The sequence below is a fragment of the Lytechinus variegatus genome, chromosome 5 (assembly GCF_018143015.1).
Source record: "Lytechinus variegatus isolate NC3 chromosome 5, Lvar_3.0, whole genome shotgun sequence".
Classification (NCBI taxonomy): Eukaryota; Metazoa; Echinodermata; class Echinoidea; order Temnopleuroida; family Toxopneustidae; genus Lytechinus; species Lytechinus variegatus.
This window is the reverse complement of record NC_054744.1, coordinates 6,122,829-6,142,078: the sequence shown is the minus strand read 5'-3', so window position 1 is coordinate 6,142,078 and position 19,250 is coordinate 6,122,829. Positions and strand designations below refer to the sequence as shown.

The window sequence follows — 19,250 nt, the reverse complement described above, 5'->3', positions numbered from 1 at the left end:
TGTTTTTAGTCAAATTGAAATTTATTAATGTATCATTATTTTTCCTTTTACTGATTAAAATCGTTAATTTCATCTTGTTTATGGTCAAAGTAAAGTCCCCGACATTTTCCATTTAAAAAAGTCGAAAAACAAAGAAATACACAAATCATAGGGCGTATAGTACGAACTTCATGAAATTTATTTATAAAATTATTTTTTTTCATCAGAATCATATGTGAACGAAACACTTTAGGGGGCATTATTTAGTTAATTATAGAGCTTTTTTTTATTTTACTCATAAATCAGCGTAATTAATATTAGCAATGGGATTTTTCGCAGAATTGATCTTATACCGTTTTGCAGATTATGCCATGGGTCACTCGCGTGCCAATTTTCGGCGCGATCATAGCCCGGGGGGCTTAAAATTGTGAAGTGGATGTGGATCGCACTAAAATGATGCGAGCGCGAAGCTCGAGCTGATATGTTTTATTATCACTTTGAACTATAGGACCGGGACATTCCAAGGACGTTTTGTCATAACTTCCTCTTCTAAAGAGCGAGATGAACCTTGCCGATATTCAATTCTGAAAAAAAAGGGCAATTTACTTATTCATGAAATGTTATCATTTTGTTTAAGCCTATATTGAGAGTGCATTTTTTTAAAAATCAAGGCCTGAAAACTGGACTTAAAGCCCTTTTGTATTTATAGGATGCATGTGTTCCTTCCTTCCTTTCCACACTTTTTTCCCCTTTTTTTGTACGTTGCTCCGCCAATGGTGGGGGTCGGAGTCCAGTTGGATTCGCCTATGCTATGTAATTTTTTATTACGATGGATCAAAGATTGGAGCCCTGCCCCCCCCCCCCCCCTCCATACCACTGCCTAGCGGGAGCTCGGTGGCCGTGGTGATCTGCGTGCGTCCGACGTCCACGAAATAATGTTGAAAAAATAAAAGCTGTGCATGTTGGGTCAGGAAGCCGATCCGATAGATTCTCTGTGACTGATGTGGTGGCTGTTTTCATACATTACCATTTTTACTCTTTTTCCTGAGTACGAACTGAGGTAAAATTCGTATGATATTTTAATTTGTATTTATGTTTATAATCTAATCTAATATTTTGTTTTGACATAAAAGCCTATATTTTAGACCGTGAACGAAGAGCGACGAGATCGCCGATCGCGAGAGATTTTGTGCGTTAGATGCAGCCGTAGATGTCTGGGACGGAATATGAAATGCGACCCTGCCCGGAACTCTGGCGTACGTATTTGCCGAGAGTTCGCCTAGAGACCCGCGCAGGCTGCGGGGAATCCCAGCCACAATTCACTGAAACCGATGTTAACTAGTTCCTGTTGGACTTTGACCTCAAATATTTGTCATTGAGCCTATGGGATGAAATGGCATTGCGCAATGAGAGTTGTTTTTGATAAGTCAACTTGAAAATTTTGCAATTCTGCGACTAAGTCAGATGATGAGGCCTTTTTCATACACGATTAATCTCGCCTCGGTTCACAGAAGAAAGAACATCAAAAAAACAAATGACCTGTGACACTGCCATGGCATAGTGAACAGAATTGAAGTTCTTAGTATAACTCTACTATTCTCTCTGAAAGACAGAGAATGTATTATGTTAGAATCTTGGATCGAAAACAACCTGAGATGTACTAGTGTGGAACTAATTCAATATTGACGAGTGACGAGTTGGATGGAACCAGGCAGCATGCAGCAAGAATGTAAATAGGTCTAGATCTAGAGATCATAGAGTTTAATTTTAGATCCCTTTGTCTCAGGCAGAAAACAACACACTTTTGACTGATGTATTTTTCTTTTCTAGTCTTGCTAAGAATCTACTGAGGTCTAACTGACTCAATGCTTTGTGTGAGGTATTCGGCAGCTCTTATGCTATTTCAAGGAGCTCAAAACTGTCGACCTGTTACATTGTGAGCATGGTGACAATTCACAGTGGTAACCTTCCCTGATTTATTACTATTTAAGTTTTAACATTACATTCTTTGCATTATCATCTTGAAAACGTGATGGATATAAATTCATGATCCCAAGTTCCAAAAAAAAGAAAAGAAAATCGGCATCCAAGTGAGCATGGTATGTTGGATCCTAGCATACAGCCTGCATACTCAACTTGCATTCAAAGACAGACCAGATATGGATATTTTAAAAATTACTTGTGTAACCTTCTACATTGCTAGGGAAAAAATATTTGTCCAAAAGATTGTGATAATTTGTTCTTGAATTTATTTCAATTTCTCATTCTATTTCCAGGGAGAATCGGACTTCAGTATGTCTGGTGATTACTACCGTCCCAACGGTGGGATGCGTCATCAGAGAGGTTTGAAGCGGACATACAATGACAGAGGAGATGCTACTGGTTACTCTGCATATGACAATCTTTCCAGACTACCATAGTAAGTAAAATAGCAACGGTTTATGTATTCATTTATTTATTAGTCTTTTTCTAGTAGGGTGGCTCCATCAGTAATTGGTATACTGTTGTCCTTGGAGGCCCTACAACAAGAATACAAAAATACAACAAACATGGGTATAAGAAATGTACAACGTAAGTTGAGACAAACAAAATGTAAAGAAGAGAACAACACAAAGGGCCACTTTTATCAATTAAGACTACAATAACGCCAAAATAAAAGACTGAGGATTCGGATTGGGCATTTCTTAAAAGATTAGGTAAAATATTCCAAATGAATGCACCAGCAAAAGGAAAACTTTGTTTGCCCATTTTCATTCGAACCTGTGCTTTGGTGCACTAAGAGTATGAATACTATGTACAGTTTTAAATTTCTTAAAGATATTTAACAGATAGGCTGTATTTCGAATAAGGAAAAGAGAAAATATCATTTTACATTTAAAATATTTCCATTTATCTTTGATGGGAACCGATTTCAGTTAATTTGGGTAGGAGTTCTTAGATTGGCTCCCAAAATTACTCTGGCAATTTTTTTGTTGTTGTTTGATCATTACATCTTTTGTGTTCTGAGCACAGCTTGGAAGCTATGGAAGACAACAGTTGTAGGTGTAGGCTATGTGGATCAGAGAAAGCTTTAGTTTAATACTTACTGTGCACATTTTATTATTTATCTCTTAAAGTTCATTTTGAAGTGATATTTTCAGAAATATTCTTTTTTTTCACTATGCATGTCATGATGTAAAATTAGAAATTGATTTACTCTTGTCAGTGTAGGTAATTATAAATCAAATTGTCTATGTTTAGATTTTCTCTTTGAGCTCACAAAATTAATCCTTGGGTTGCAGTTATGAATTTTGTTTTGAGGAGCAATAAAAACTGAAAATGGAATTTAATCTTTTTAATATCGTTTTCTCAGAACATTCAATGAACAATTTATGTAATAAATGACAACTTGATGGTTAACAACAGCATGTAGGCCTATAAGTTCATTTCAAACTCCTTCATTTTGCAAATATCTTCATAGTTTCAAAGGCATGTATTTATCGAACTCTGTGTTGCGTTTCAGCTATTCCAATTCTTGGATACCACCTGGAAATCTTCCCAAAAGACTGGGATCGCACGAGTTGAACAATTACATGTATATCCCTAACAAGATACCACGAACAGAAAACTCACGATCGTACTCCACCTCATCGGTCCCATTATCTTCGTCATCCGCACCATCGCCTGCCTATTCCCGGATCCCTCCTCCACATCTGCAAAGGACTGTTACAAAGGGTCAAAGGTCAATGTCATCATCCTCATCATCATCGCCAGCAGCATTGCCGGCACCAGCAGCAACAAGAGGGACCGCTGATAGTCGTATTAAAGTTACTGTTCAAAATGGTGTGAACTCTGAGAGAAGGACTAGCAGCACAAGTGGAACGGGCACAGACTCCAGCAAGCATAAAAGTAATCGAGATGAGATTGATAAATCTGACAAGTCTAGAAAAGAAGTGGATAGTGGGGCAACAAAGAGGAGAGTTTCGTCGCCGTCTTTGAGCAAGAAAGGGTCACACAGTGAGGCAGGCCCTTCTAGCACCAAGAAGAATTCAAGAGACTTTTTAAATTCTCAAGAGGTAAAGCTGAAAAGCAATCAGTAACTTAGTCGATTGTTTGAAATGTAAAAATTGATTCAGCTGCTATTACAATATTGTCTTTAGGTAAAATGGTATTGCTGGAGTTTTATGAACAAGGTGTCGTTTTTTATTTATGTCGCATGTTTGCCTTGAGCATTGTAGTTAAAATTGAATTGGGGCCTTAACTTGTAAATCACATCATTGTAAATAGTTTTCTTGTCTTTAATAGTTTACTCTATCAGCTGATGCAAGTCGTATGATGCTCCTTTTAAGCATATTTAAATGAGTAAAAACAATTGGAAGATATTATACCAAGAATGTGATTGGCAGATGGTATCTGAATTAAAAAAACATTCACACCATGAAGCTCTATATCAGGAAAGCATTTCCTCGTAGATTAGAAAGATGTTGAAGGACAGAAGTAGCCTACATGTATACCAAGCACTTTTGTTCTTTTCGTGGAGGATAAAAATACCTTACATTGTGTTTTTGATCAGTGTTTCATCACAATTGTTATGCCTTCTACATGAAATCTCATGGGGCATTTTGTCAGTTTAGCCAGTTCTCAAATTGGGTTTTGTGATAGCATGAAAATTTGGGGCAGACTTAATTAGGCAGATTTGGTGTTTAGGTAGATCACACTGAACTACTGGGCAAGTTTGAATTCAGAATCCACCAAACATTTTTCACCAAATTAAACGATTCTTGCACTTTAGAAAGCGTGTGATTATGATTGTATTGCAGAACCATTATTTTGGCCAAGTTCTGGTATGCTGTTTGAATATTCATGACTAATTTTTATTTTGATATTTCTACATGTAGATGTCGAGAAGAGTATGGGGCTATTATGTTGCCAACAAGCAAAGCAAAGTGGAAGAGAATGTCAAGGAGGAAATGAGAAAGAAGTTACAAGCATGCATCAAGGAAATCTACCCTAGTAAGTGCCAAATACATTATTCATTTGGGTTACCCATTGATATTTTTATCATTTATTTCATAACATGGTAAGGAAGAAAGAATTCAATGTTTACAAATTGAAAGACCACTGAAACGTACGATGCTGACCTCTCTTTTAGCTGTTTGATGGCAGTTGTTCAACAGGAAGAGAAGAAGACAAAGCACTTGTACCACTCTTAATAGATGTGGGAATAAATAAGATTGTTGTTGAGAATTAACCAGGCCATCAATGCTACTGAACGTAGTGCTGGTTTGTATTTGATTTCAATGTTAGTCGATTATAGCCAGTGAAATATAACCGATAACACAATATATCGCCAAGTATGTAAATTCATCATATACTATACTATGCTATACTATACTATACTAAACTATACTAAACTATACTATACTATACTTATACTACACTACACTACACTATACTATTATTATTACTATACTTTACGTTGCTTTCCGGTAGGGGGTAAATGAAAATAAGGCTTTCTTTTACACTTGCCCATGAAAAATGGCCATTCAGTTACCAACTTATGATGCTCTGAGTTGGTTTAAAGCAATACAGATCAGCATTTTTGGTCATTGAATAGTAATTATTTTTCATAATTGATAATACTTAGATCATATTGTGCTACCATGTTATATCATCATTCTCCTATTAAAGACCATTATTGAATATTCATTATTTTTTCAATTTTCTTTAAGTTTGTTGATATTGAATATCACCCAGCATTATCCCTCTGAACGAATAATGTCATCTGTATTTAGACAGAATGTGACACTCATTTTTCTTTAATGAGAAAGAGCATATAATATTATCACATTGTTTACCTTTGTAAAGTGTTAGACTATACTTCATAGAAGTATGATATTTATTTTTTCATCTAGTAGGGAGAGAATCTTTCCCAAATATTTGTAAGGTTTTCATTATCTTTAGCTCAGAATTATGCAAAAATTAATCCTCTTTGCGGAAACTACATGTATATTTGTCACAAATTCCTCTGTACCTACTTTTGTCCAAGTTATGCCATTTATTTATTTATTGGGTATTTTTGACAATGGCTCTAAAATTTGGCATAGATAGACAGTTGGGTCAAATTTTGATGATTGTTGTTGATATTCTTGATTGTATCTTTTTTATCCTTATATGATCAGATGCTCTTCTTCTTCTTGGTGGATCTTCAATGAATGGGTTCGGTAGCACAGGATGTGATGCTGATATGTGTCTTTACCTCAGTGATTCATTGGTAAAGTTATTTATTTTATTTATTTATGTATTTCTATTAGTTGTCTTTAAGGTTCAGGAGGGGATCTACATGTAGCTTTTTGCCAAGGAGGGGGTATGACCGAGGAATATCTAAAGAATAAAGTTCATTTTGATACTGAGAAATTTGACAAGCACAAAAGGAAAAAACTGGGTTCATTCTAAAATGGTGGTATATTTTTCTTACTTGGCAGCCAAAGGGGGGGGGGGGGTTGAACCCCCTACTAATCCCCCCCCTCGTGCATGATTGTCTGTCTGTTTCCCTCTTTTTCTCTCTCTTTTTTTACATTTATCTCTCTTTTTTTACATTTATCTCTCTCTGTCTTTCACTTTATCTGTCTCTGTCATTCTCCCTTCTACATCTTAGCATGGTGACAAGAGACATTAAATAATTCAGGGTTGAAGGATAGTTGCTAAATACATCAGATATATATAAAAACTTATTACTTAAATAGCAATGTACCTATAATTATTGTAACAAATAATAGATGGTTGTCCTTTCGAATGGTGCTGAACCTTCTATGTGGAATGCCAAGGGGGGGGGGGGGGGAGGGTGAGATTACCAGAAATAGAATTATTATGAGGGTACAAGGGCATTCTTTGATGTTTTTGTTCTGATTTTTGTTCTCGTTTTTTATTGTTAACTTCATTTTAGATTAGCCAAAAAGATGCGAGACATATCCTACTCACTCTCAGGGGATACCTTCAAAACAGATGCTGTAAGTCATTGACTTTACTTTACTTCAACGATTTTGTAAGACTAAGCCTGTTCATTGATCAAAAGTAGAGATGTCATTTGCATATGAAATCTACTACATTCATATGTGAACACATCTGATTTACCAGTGCTACGATGGCTGTTATTTATCACAAAGATGTATGTTGCATTAGCTTAGCTGATGCTGAGCTCAATGCTAAACTCAGTTCAGATTAGCCCAATGTAATTATATGTAATGATTGGTTTAGACGACTTAAATGAATGCAACAATGAAGCCAAGCCTGTGCTTGAGTTACATGTATAGGAACTTCATTGATCTGCATTTCTGTCATTGGGTTTAAAATCTGTTAAGTTGGAACTCCATCCTTTCATCTATCAGTTTAGGCCACGTCCCTGTAACATATTTTCAAAATAATTTGATTTAAAGAGAGCAATTTTCGAAGTATTCTTGTGTTTTAACTGTCCGTGTTATTGTATTTGTATATTTTTATTTCAGCATTCGTCAAGAATATGAAGGTCATCTTTGCGAAGGTTCCTATACTCAAGTTTCAACACAAGATATTCAGGTACATTTTATTTTATACAGGATTAAGAATATGATATTGAAGGATGGACTCTGATTATGTTTGGGGCTGGTTACATACGTTTTATTTTATATGAAAAGAGATGGGGGGGGGGGGGTCAAATTGCAGGAGGAGGTCAAAGGTATATGGAAATCCTGCCTGAAATTCCAATTAATGTGATTCAATTAAATTTGCATGTTTCAAATAAAACAACAGGATAAAGATAGTACAACTACAATATGAGCAGTTAACAAGACCTTACAAACCCTAGGCAGATGTAACGTAAAATGATACATGTAATTGTAGAAAATTTATATATAATTTTGTTACAGTTACTTCAAATATTTATTCAATGAATAATGATTATTTCCTATGAGGCTTTAAACACAAAAATATGTTAAATGTTGTCACAAGTTAATGTAGATAGGAAATCCATCATCATGTGAGGAAGGTTACAAAATGATATATCGATGGGAACATTTGAATACGATTAAGAAGGAAATCATGAAAGGATACTGAATGTACACTGTATGGGATGAAATCAGTTAAATGGGATGATCGTAAAGGAATTCTTGCCTGTAATGTATCTCTCAATCTGTTGATTATTTTTTTTTAGGGATCTTGAGTGTGACCTCAACATTAACCACCACACAGTGAGTATTCCTATCTAAAATTCATGTTAACCTCTTGACTTTTGATTAATATAATCAGACTATCTATCTATCCATCCATCCATCCATCCATCCATCCATCTATCTACACTCTATCTATCTATCTATCTATCTATCTATCTGACTATCTATCTATCTATCTGTCTATCTGTCTGTCTGTCTGTCTGCCTGCCTGCCTGCCTGCCTGCCCGCCCGTCCGTCCGTCCATCCATCATTATTATTATTTTCTTTTACTTTTTATTTATTTATTGATAATCTTTTTTTTTTTTTTTTAATTTATTTATTTTTTTAAATATTTTTTTTGGGGTACTTTTCACAATGTACTCCCGATATCTCTTACATTAGATAAGCTTTAAGACATGTAAATGGAATTTTCTAGGGCACTTTGTATTATTTTCCAGGGTTATTTTAATAATTTCAGGAGCAAAATCGCCTCTCCTGTGTAATTTTTTTATCTTGACTGAAATGCCCATCTACATGTAGCCTATGTACAGGTACCACCTAGTCCAAGGTGGATGTGCTTATCTACTCACAACTTTCTTTGTTATAACCAACTGAACAAAAATACCAACAAAACAGTTATTGTATACATGTTGTTATAAATATTTCACTATAGAGATATCATAGGTTATTTAATTAGCTTGGAATTGACTTTAAGATAAAGCACATAATCATGATTATATTTATCATCATCAAAATGCATGTACCATGTGATGATTTGTCTGAGTGTGTTTTATTTTATTTTTTATAGGGTGTTCGCAATACAGCTCTACTCCAAACATACTCAGAATGTAAGTTTCGCTTGACTCTCCATCATACTTGCAGCATTGTTTCTTGTGTTATCGGCATATATGTAACTTTAGTGAAAATGAAACATGTAATCAGTTTCCCATTTTAAGGTTGATGAAGATCTCAATAATTGGAGATATTTCTACAAGAGTTTATGATATAATCTTTATGGTAATAATATAATCTTCAAAGCACTTAGACACGTCGTTCCAGTGTATTAAATGCTATATTAGAGTGGATTATTAATACTATTATTATATTGAGTCACACTTGACTCTTAGTGAAACATCTTTTCACCAATTATCTCTAAGGATGAATTCAATACAAACACAATCTACTATTATCATACAGTGGATTGGCGTGTGTCCCCGTTAGTGATGATTATAAAGCAGTGGGCCAAGAACCATGGTATCAATGATGCCAGCCAAGGTACACTCTCATCCTACTCCTATGTCCTCATGATCATCAACTATCTTCAAGGTAAGTCATATCGTTCCACATTCATTTCAATTCAGTTCAATTCGCTTCAGTGGAAGCGCCGTGGTGTAGCGGTTCTGACTCTCGCCTTGTAATCAGAGGGTCGTGTGTTCGAATCCCACTATGGCCTAGCGCCCTTTGGCAAGGCGTCAATCCACACTTTGCCACTCTCACCCAGGTGCTAATTGGGTACCGGTAGGAAACAACCGTCATTGTGGTTGGTTTAGCAAGTTTGCGCCTAACAGGCTGCTTGGATTGCTATGAATCCAGTGACCGGGTAATAATAATTGTGAAGCGCTTTGAACAGTCGTAGATTGATAAAGCGCTATATAAATGCCAATTATTATTATTATTATTATTCAGTTCGATAGTATTTACTTTCAATGGCTAAGTGCTTCCATGAGATTTGCTCCAGCAACAATTGCTCCGATCGAAAATCTGCACTTCTAGCCAAACATAAAACCTAATCTACAAAACTAAATGAACCACAACCCTTATATAAAGCTGTTCGTAAGGATGGAAGTATGTTTATAGGTGATTATTTAGTATGTTAGAAAGGTTCACCAGTCGTTCTTAAAGTCGCTCTTAACTTACAAACAGTTTTATGAAACACCCACCAGTTCTGGACTATATCTACAGTGTACATGGTGATCTGCAAGTCTCTTCTACATTCATTTTTGATTCGTCTGAGTTTTAACATCTTCACTTTTTCACCTCTTTCTTTGTCATCTCAGTTGGATGTAAGCCTCCTGTTGTGGAGTCAATTCAGAAACAAGAATGGGTAAGATGAAGTGATTTGATTTTTGAAAATAATATTGTTGTTGACCACTGAATTATAAGAACAGAAGAATATTGCGAGCATATGCATATGTTAAACAGAGTTGTACAATGAATACTTAGCTTGTTGTACGCGAAAAAATGGGAAGCTGAATGTAAAAGATTTGTACTTTTGCACATGACGTACCATCCAAAATGTACCGTTGCACGGTTCAAGAAAAGGTGACATAACAATAAAAATTAGAGATTCATCGCATTGCACGTACTTAGTAGTTGCAGACGCGCAAGGTTTACTAGCTAATTGCGCATTGTCATCGCAGGTCAGGTACGTATTGGAGGGACTTCACTTTCAAAAATTTATCTTTTATTTTCATAGATTAACAGAGGAAAAATTATTATTTGTTCGTATTTTCGCTAACTATTGGAAGGTTTGAAGGGGTTCTTTAGGGGAAACTTACTTTTGATGTTGTGTTTATATGGTCAACAATTTTGCTAATGACAGTTAATTATTTTATAAATTGAAATTAATAACAAGTGGAATGCCTCTGGCCGTCTCACCTGCATCACGCGGTTCAATATAGCAGCAGTGCTGACTTTGCATACTACTCTGACTCGCACAAGATGTTCAGTGATACATGGTTACTCTTATGTCCTCTTTTTATGAACTAGACCAATAAACTTACAGAGATATGATGGTTATTCAACAAAAAACCCCAACATGGCCAAAGTTCATTGACCTTACATGACCTTTGACCTTGATCATGTGACCTGAAACTCGAACAGGATGTTCAGTGATACTTGATTACTCTTATGTACAAGTTTAACGAACTAGACCAATAAACTTTCAAAGTTATGATGGTAATTCAACAGATATCCCCGATTCGGCCAAAGTTCATTGACCCTAAATGACCTTTGACCTTAATCATGAGACCTGAAACTTGCACAAAATGTTCAGTGATGCTTGATTACTATTATGTCCAAGTTTCATGAATCAGATCCATAAACTTTCAAAGTTATGATGGGAATTCAACAGATATCCCCAATTCGGCCAAAGTTCATTGACCCTAAATGACCTTTGACCTTGATCATGTGACCTGAAACTTGCACAAAATGTTCAGTGATGCTTGATTACTATTATGTCCAAGTTTCATGAATCAGATCCATAAACTTTCAAAGTTATGATGGGAATTCAACAGATATCCCCAATTCGTCCAAAGTTCATTGACCCTAAATGACCTTTGACCTTGGTCATGTGACGTGAAACTCATGCAGGATGTTCATTGATACTTGATTAACCTTATGTCCAAGTTTCATGAACTAGGTCCATATATTTTCTAAGTTATGATGACATTTCAAAAACTTAACCTCAGGTTAAGATTGCGATGTTGATTCCTCCAACATGGTCTAAGTTCATTGACCCTAAATGACCTTTGACCTTGGTCATGTGACATGAAACTCTAATAGGATGTTCAGTAATACTTGATTAACCTTATGGCCAAGTTTTATTAACTAGGTCCATATACTTTCTAAGTTATGATGTCATTTCAAAAACTTAACCTCAGGTTAAGATTTGATGTTGACGCCGCCGCCGTCGCCGCCGCCGCCGCCGTCGCCGCCGCCGTCGCCGTCGGAAAAGCGGCGCCTATAGTCTCACTTGCTTCGCAGGTGAGACAAAAATTCATAAATTCCCCCCAAATAAGCATGAATATGATTAAACTTTTGTGTATATTATGCTGTAATATTTGTTTATTCTGTTGACAGGGACGGACTGTGTTTTCAGATCATCAGAGTGTCCTGTACTCTTGGAATAGACTCTTTGAGTATCCAGTAAAGTTCATCACTGATCCCCATAACCAATCCAAAAACTCTCAGGATCTCTACTCACTACTCAAGGTCAGTCTCCGCAATAAATCACCTCCGTTTTGTTACTATCAGGCTTAAAAAAGTGCTACGATTGCCTTAAACATTAATGCGATCTAGAATGAGTTCAAACAAGATCCAATAAAATGATTGCCAAAGTGCTTAAATGTATGAATAAACAATATTTGTTTGATTCTGGAAGACAATGTACCATTGTTGAGAAATTAACAAAACCCAGCATGTCATCCCACCCAAATGTCTTTTTTTTTCACCAAAGCAATTACAATACATTGCCACACTGTCTTGGAATAGTAACGAAAGTAGCTTTCTTCAGCATTAAAGCATTAGGAAAGAGCACAGTAAAGATACAACCCATTCAATGAAACCAAGATTTTGAGATTTTCAGCTTCAAATAATTTCAGCACAAAGTTAGACCATGTTTAAAGTTAAACTTGACTTTGGAATACAGGCCTTTATGTTTTTACTTTACAGTATGCAATAGTAGCGTGTACCCTCTGAGTAATATCCATTGCATTGGTTGATTTGCAGGGTTTCTTTGAATACTACGCCAACTTTGACTTTGAGAATACAGTGATCAGCATACGATTAGGCAGCTGCTTCCCTTGCAATCTCCTACCTCCAAATCATCAGGGATGGAGACAGAAGTACATCTTCATTGAAGGTAAGGAGGAAATATATCAATAAAATATACATGTATCAACCTTTCTTTCTTTGCTTTCTTTCATTTTTTGTTCTTTCATGCAATATTCTTCCTCTTCATTTCAGTACAGTCCTTTGAAAATGTTGACCTACCTCCACATCAGAACTGGTTCTTTCTTAGAGTAGGATATCTTAGAAATACCTCTCCAACATCTTGCACGCCACCTCTTCTTCCTCCTTCCTTTTCCCCTTCCTCTTCTTCTGTCTCTTTTCCATTCCTCTTCTCCTCCACCTCCTCTTCTTCCCCTTCCCCTCTTCTACCTTTTCTTTATCCTTCCCCTCGTCCCCCTCTTCCTCATCCTGCCCTTCTGCTTCCTCCTTTTCTTCCTCCTTGCCTCCTCCACCGCTTCTTCTCCCATTCTCTTTCTCATCCATCCTGCAATTGTTTTTGATGCCACCTTGGCAGTCAAGGGATTCCGAAGAGGATAATGCTTTTGCTTTGTTGAGAACCTCCACATTATTTATGTCTGTGCTGCAACTGAGCAATGATTGTGAAGTCATCAGCGACTCAAACCCACTGTTTTTCATTATGATAGGCTGATATTGAGGGAAAAATACTTTGCCTTTATGTGATAAGATTGTAAGCCGACATGTATTGACGCTTCTAGTCTTATTCTTGCCATTGATGCTACAGAGCCTTTTGACCGAATCAACACAGCGCGATCCGTCTTTGACTGGAGCAGATACAGGCAGATCCTGGAGGCTTTCGAGGAAACCCACGATTCACTATGCAAGACCAACGAACTTGATATCCAGAGCTTCCTTAACCTCAGATGATGATGGCTCAACATCCCGTCTCCCTTTCCCGCCCTCTAGGAACGGTAGGAATCATGGATTTTCTGTTAGTGATACCCGATGAAGCGAAGCATTAGATGCTGGCTCCATGGCTCAAGTGAAGCAAGCATTAGTGGAGCATTTCACGATACAATTAGTGATTATCACTGACAATTGATGTTAAACTCCTGAAATCCTTGCGTCTGATTGGCTCAGAACAGAATACTCGGCAAAAATCACTGATAAGATGTTTCATGAAACACTCCTTGGGTTTTCTTCAATAATCGTCATGATAACCTGAGGGAGAGGCCGAGTCTGATATTCCAGATTGTTGTGGTATCATCTTGAAGGCAATGGGCTTCTTGAGAATGATTTGAGAGTGTTAAGACTTATATCTTCTGTGTTCGAGCTACCCGTAGAATTAACTTTAATTTCAATGTCTTCAGACCCTTTCCTTCCAAAGGACATTTCCAACTCCCGACCTTGTGCAAATCTTTGCTGCAAATACCAAGATTAATTCCTTGTGAATGGTTTGTTCCAATGTGATGTGGTTAACTACTACATCATTGTATGCTTTGAAATCAATGTTCTATGTGAACTAGCTATTTGTCTTTCATTTTTGTCCAGGGACCATGTTTCATAAACTTTGTTTTCAATAACAATGCTAGTTTGCTCTCAATCAATCAAAAGTGTACAGTTTCAGTAGCTTTTGATTGGTGTTTGCACTTTGTCGTTGATAACCAATTTTTGAAGCAGGACCCAGGGCACAGTTCAAGATTCATGGCAGATCCTGTCTATCACACTTGTACTTTACCATATTGGACCCTGTTTCACATAACTTGTTTAACATCAATTTTCTATATGGTCATTATTATTTAGTGACAATTCAGTATCGGTCAGTCAAATGTGTTGATATCAGGATTGGTCCGCAATTGAACTTCAGTTTTGTGAAACAGGGGTTGGAATTGTATATCTCGCATAATACTCCACCACATTGGACCCTGTTTCACATAACTTGCCAAACATCAGTATCCTATATCATTATCCAGTGACAATTCAGTATCGGTCAGTCAAATGTGTTGATATCAGGATTGGTGTGTAATTAAACTTTAATTTTGTGAAACAGGAGTTGGAATTGTATATCTCGCATAATACTTAACCACATTGGACCCTGTTTCACATAACTTGCCAAACATCAGTATCCAGTATTCTTATTCAGGAACAATTCAGTATGAGTCAATCAAATGTGTTGATCAGGATTCGTTCGAATTGAAATTTTGTCATGTGAAACAGGGGGCGATATCGTATTTTACCAAAGAATGCAATCATCAGGTTCAATGTATAGAACTTACCTCGTACTTGGTGTGTTGATGTGAGAATGATTTATACAAAACAACTTGAGATGGGTCAATCTCTATCTGTGTTGTCGTCCACCCGAAAGTACATGGTGATAAATGGTGATAAATACATAAATATATCTGTAAAGCGCTTAGAAACGTCGTTCCGATGGATTAAGCGCTATATAAAAGCGGATTATTATTATTACATTGTCTGCTTCTCCATAGAGTTATTCAAATGTTATGTAAAAGCTACTATTGTGTTTAATAGTGTAGTGCTTTGTGGTATTTCTCATGGAATTTTCTAAATGGGATGTTTTTATGATACAGGAATTTGGGAGTAAATCGCTGATCACTATTCCCTCTTGTAGTTTTGTTTTTATTTATTGATATTCTACTGCATGTAATGTAGATATTGAATTGGATCTTGTATGTGTACATTTCCACTGCTAAGGGGAGATTTGTGTTACTAAGCCAAAGTAAAGAATAATAAAAACAAAGAGAGAAAGAAATTGAGAAACGAACACACCTGATATTGTATAAAGTTATGATATCTTGAACAAACAAGAGTCGTTTCTAAGACTAATAAAGTCATAACCCTTAATGAAATTGATGATTTTATATTGTATACATATAGCTACTTAAGTTACATTCCAAACATTTGTAAAATTCTATTCCATCATATTTGGGAAGATTAATTTCAGAATTCCCTCTTAATCTTTTTGCCAGTTTTCTCCATTTTCCGATCAAGCTACTGTATACAGTGAGTATTGTGTATACATTAAAGATTTTTAGATGATATTATTTTCATGAATATTTTGGAGACTTAATACTGCATTGATATACCCTTTGAATGACTTTATCAGTAATAATAATCTGTCAGAAATTTTGTTTAGTTCAGGTTATGTATAATATCCATTCGGTTTGGTTAGTTATCAGTGCTTTAGATTATACTATATACCGGTATTATTTATGCGCAGATACAAATCAGATTATAGAAGGAAGTGCGATGTTTCATGTATACGTCTTGGAAATTAAGGTTGTACTACATCTCGTTAACATCGTGCATGAGCATTGTTAGTGACATTTGAATTTGTGGTCGCATGTAACATGATTAAGTCAACTACGGTGTCTAATGTGACGATGTGATCCAATGTTTTATAGGCAATAGGCAATTGTTGCTTTAGTTTCATCAACAAATAGCTGAAACACAAAATCTTCCTCTTAATTTTTTTTGTGGGGGGGTGTTTTAATTTCTTTTGGGGAAGGAACGAGAGGAGGGGGGGGGGCATCAAAGGAGTGGTTTTTCATGTAGGGCCTTAATGAATAGTTTGACTTTGACTTAATAATATGCATGTACATAAAATTTGACTTATATAAGGTTTCAGGGTGTATTAAACACACTAGGGTATAACCATTTGATGGAATTCATACAGATCTGAATCGACCTAGGAGATTGTTAACTTTCTAAAGTCTACTATGTGGCCGCTGACTAAAAATATTGTAAATTGAAATGGCAAGATCAAAGAATTCTTACTGATGAAGAAAAAAAAGAAAGATTTAAAACCATTGAATTAGGGGCCTGTTTCATAAAACTTGTTATAATGATAACAAATTATTATTAACAGTTTGAAGCTACTCACTGGATTGGCTGATGGTAAATTTGTTGTAAAAATTGTGTTTTTTTTTAGATATAATATCAAGTATTTATGAAAGAGGACCCAAACTTGGCAATTCTCATTTACTCCATGTGGAGTTTTAACCCATCAGGCCCCGTACCTCAGATAACTTATTGAAAAGTGTGTATTTAGAATGAAATAGATTTTTTCTTGAAGTGGGTTATGTTCCAGGGAAAAATAACACATGTATATGGGGAGTCGGGATGATTTCTCCCCCAAATTGCTCAAAAGCGCCCTGGAATCTCTAAAAGGATCCTTGGAATATTACCATTCATTGCAAAATTTTGTCTTATCCAATTTTACAGATTTAGGCAGTAAGTTGTGATAAAAAGCCCCTGAATATGAAAAAAAAAATGTTTTGCCTGTTATGCTCTCAGGTTCTGATTTTCACCCATAGAGGGACACTGTCTCCTTGAGGAGACCCTCTTGCACTTTCTCTTATCCTGAATGTGACCAATCACAAAATTAGATACGATTTAGAAAATAAGGTACTTAAAACCTTATACATCTCCAGTGCCTTAATCAAAGCAGTTTGATTACATGTATTATGATATCTCTAAACATAGCATTAGGTTGATCCTGATACCAGAATTTCCAGCTAGGCCATAATGATCCCGCACTGTTTTGTAAAAAATAATGAGTTTGCTATTTAAAATGCAAATTATTATCTCTCTAGTTGTTGATTTGGATTTAATAATAATAATAATAATTGTAAATTTATATTGCGCAATTTCTATTTGGATATACTCAACTGCGCATTACAATACATAACAGATAAGCAGAAAAACAATTATTAACAGGATACGCAAAAATTTAGTTCGCTAAATTAATCGAAGAAAAATAAGAAAAGATTAATTATTACTACAAAATACATAACCAAAAACATGAAAAAGTGACTTCTTTATTAAAAACTATCTTTAAAGAGGTGGGATTTCAGTTTGGTTTTAAATAAGTTGACAGAGGATGCATTTCTTATTGAGGAAGGGAGACTATTCCAGAGTTTGGGTGCAGCACTGATAAAGGCACGGTCACCTAGTGTGATCTTTGTTTTACATGTTGGGAGACTGAGGAGCATTGTGTCATGGGAACTACGAAGCCTGTAAGACTGGGTGGGTGATTTTAATTTAAGGAGTTCACTGAGATAGGTGGGGGCCATGTCATGTAGTATGTTATATGTTAGGAGCATTATTCTGAATTTGATTCGCTGACGTACTGGAAGCCAATGTAGATCGTTGAGTGGGGGCCTTACATGGGAAGATTTGTGCTATATTCATTCATTTCTTTCTTATAAAAACTAATAATTTTGATTCCCAATTGGAGGAGTGAAAGGTAATTTCTAGGCATGTTACATATCATATATGGGAAGAATAGCTGAATTGTATAGCGCATAACACATAACATGCGCTTTTCCTGTATGGTTATGTCACAATTCTTCCAAACTTAAATGGCATCTTGATCTGTAGAGTGTGTTTGAATTCATGAAACATTTTTTTTTTCTTTCTCTCTCTCTCCTGCTCTCTACTCTCATTTAGTTCTTATGATACTTGTGTTCTGAAATATTACAAAAAGATGCAAAGCACGTAAATAGGTAATATATATTTTTGGGGTTTCAGAGCTATAAAAATCAAGTAGTCGCCAGAAGCGTTGATATGCAGAGAATGTCTTTATTAAAAGGTTATCCATTGTAGATGTATATCTAGTAGTTCTGGCTTTAACTAAGCAAATGTGAATTACCATAATGAAATATTGCTCTGAAACCGAGATAGTCCCCAACACAAACAAACATGCGTGGGCCCATGTATTGTTATTGCTTGGAAAAAGATGCGTATCCAACTAATGCCATGCTTTTTGTGCTTACTTGCAAAATCGAAATTTTTTTTTACTAGAAATTATTTGGCATAATACTTTTTTTATTTATTAACCAACACTTGGTGATCATTTTGTTGAATTTGTTTGAATTAATTTTATGATTGTCGCCAGAAGTGGGATATAAGTTTCAAGCAGAAGTCCATCCTGATGTCGTTTTTTATTTATTTTTTCAATCAAAATCAGTAAATCGCCAATAAGGAGAGACGCATATCAACGACGGTTTTGCGAAAATCCATCAAATAAAAAACAAAAATTTTCAAAGTTTTTTATTGCGTGACTTATAGATAGCAGATCCTGTATTTATGAATGTTATAAATTGCCATTTTTCATTGGCTCATGTTGATTGATATGTATTTTTTTCATGGAAGTGTGTACGGAAAAATGTGTTCGATTTTCCAATTGAATTTCAATATCCTGATAAAGTTGGCGCTTTGTGGAATTCAAGTGCATGACATGTGGGAGATAACTGATAAAAATAAAAAACAAAACTTGATATTCTTTGATTAATTTTGTGAAGCATGTGTTGATATCTATTTTGGTTTTTGTTATGACCATTTGACATCAGGGTGAACTTCGTCAAGTTTGCAAAGTGAGGAATATATATGCTAAAGGCCATTGTGCAATTTATTGGTTTCTGCTTATGTACTGAGATATTGTAATACGTCTCAGGAGGAAATTGGCTTGAACAAAATATAGCCAATCAAAGAGTTTTGACAATATCGTGTGTTTTAATTTGATGGACCAATGACTAAGTCAACGGTAAAGAA

At 35.7% G+C, this 19,250-nt stretch overlaps 1 protein-coding gene across 2 annotated transcripts; it reads left to right on the top strand.

Annotated features, from left to right (window-relative positions):
- The first annotated feature begins 919 nt into the window (after window positions 1-919).
- LOC121415142 (poly(A) RNA polymerase GLD2-like) lies at window positions 920-17,466 on the top strand. Of its 2 annotated transcripts, none has more exons than XM_041608273.1 (14): window positions 920-1,039; window positions 2,256-2,398; window positions 3,482-4,034; window positions 4,857-4,971; window positions 6,141-6,232; window positions 6,905-6,968; window positions 7,464-7,533; window positions 8,147-8,183; window positions 8,953-8,992; window positions 9,342-9,470; window positions 10,202-10,248; window positions 12,006-12,137; window positions 12,654-12,786; window positions 13,459-17,466. In XM_041608273.1, the coding sequence occupies exons 2-14, from the start codon at window positions 2,274-2,276 to the stop codon at window positions 13,599-13,601; spliced, it is 1,680 nt and encodes a 559-aa protein (XP_041464207.1). In that variant the 5' UTR covers window positions 920-1,039; window positions 2,256-2,273; the 3' UTR covers window positions 13,602-17,466. The 2 variants fall into 2 exon arrangements, with proteins under 2 accessions (XP_041464207.1, XP_041464208.1); XM_041608274.1 differs by lacking the exon at window positions 920-1,039 and adding an exon at window positions 1,066-1,708.
- Window positions 17,467-19,250: the final 1,784 nt, after the last annotated feature.

Coding starts and splice junctions, on each gene's coding strand:
- LOC121415142 (XM_041608273.1), top strand. CDS start 2,274: ATGTCTGGTGATTACTACCGTCCCAACGGTGGGATGCGTCATCAGAGA. Junction 6,969..7,463: donor ATACCTTCAAAACAGATGCT/GTAAGTCATTGA, acceptor TTTTTATTTCAG/CATTCGTCAAGAATATGAAG. Junction 12,138..12,653: donor ATCTCTACTCACTACTCAAG/GTCAGTCTCCGC, acceptor GTTGATTTGCAG/GGTTTCTTTGAATACTACGC.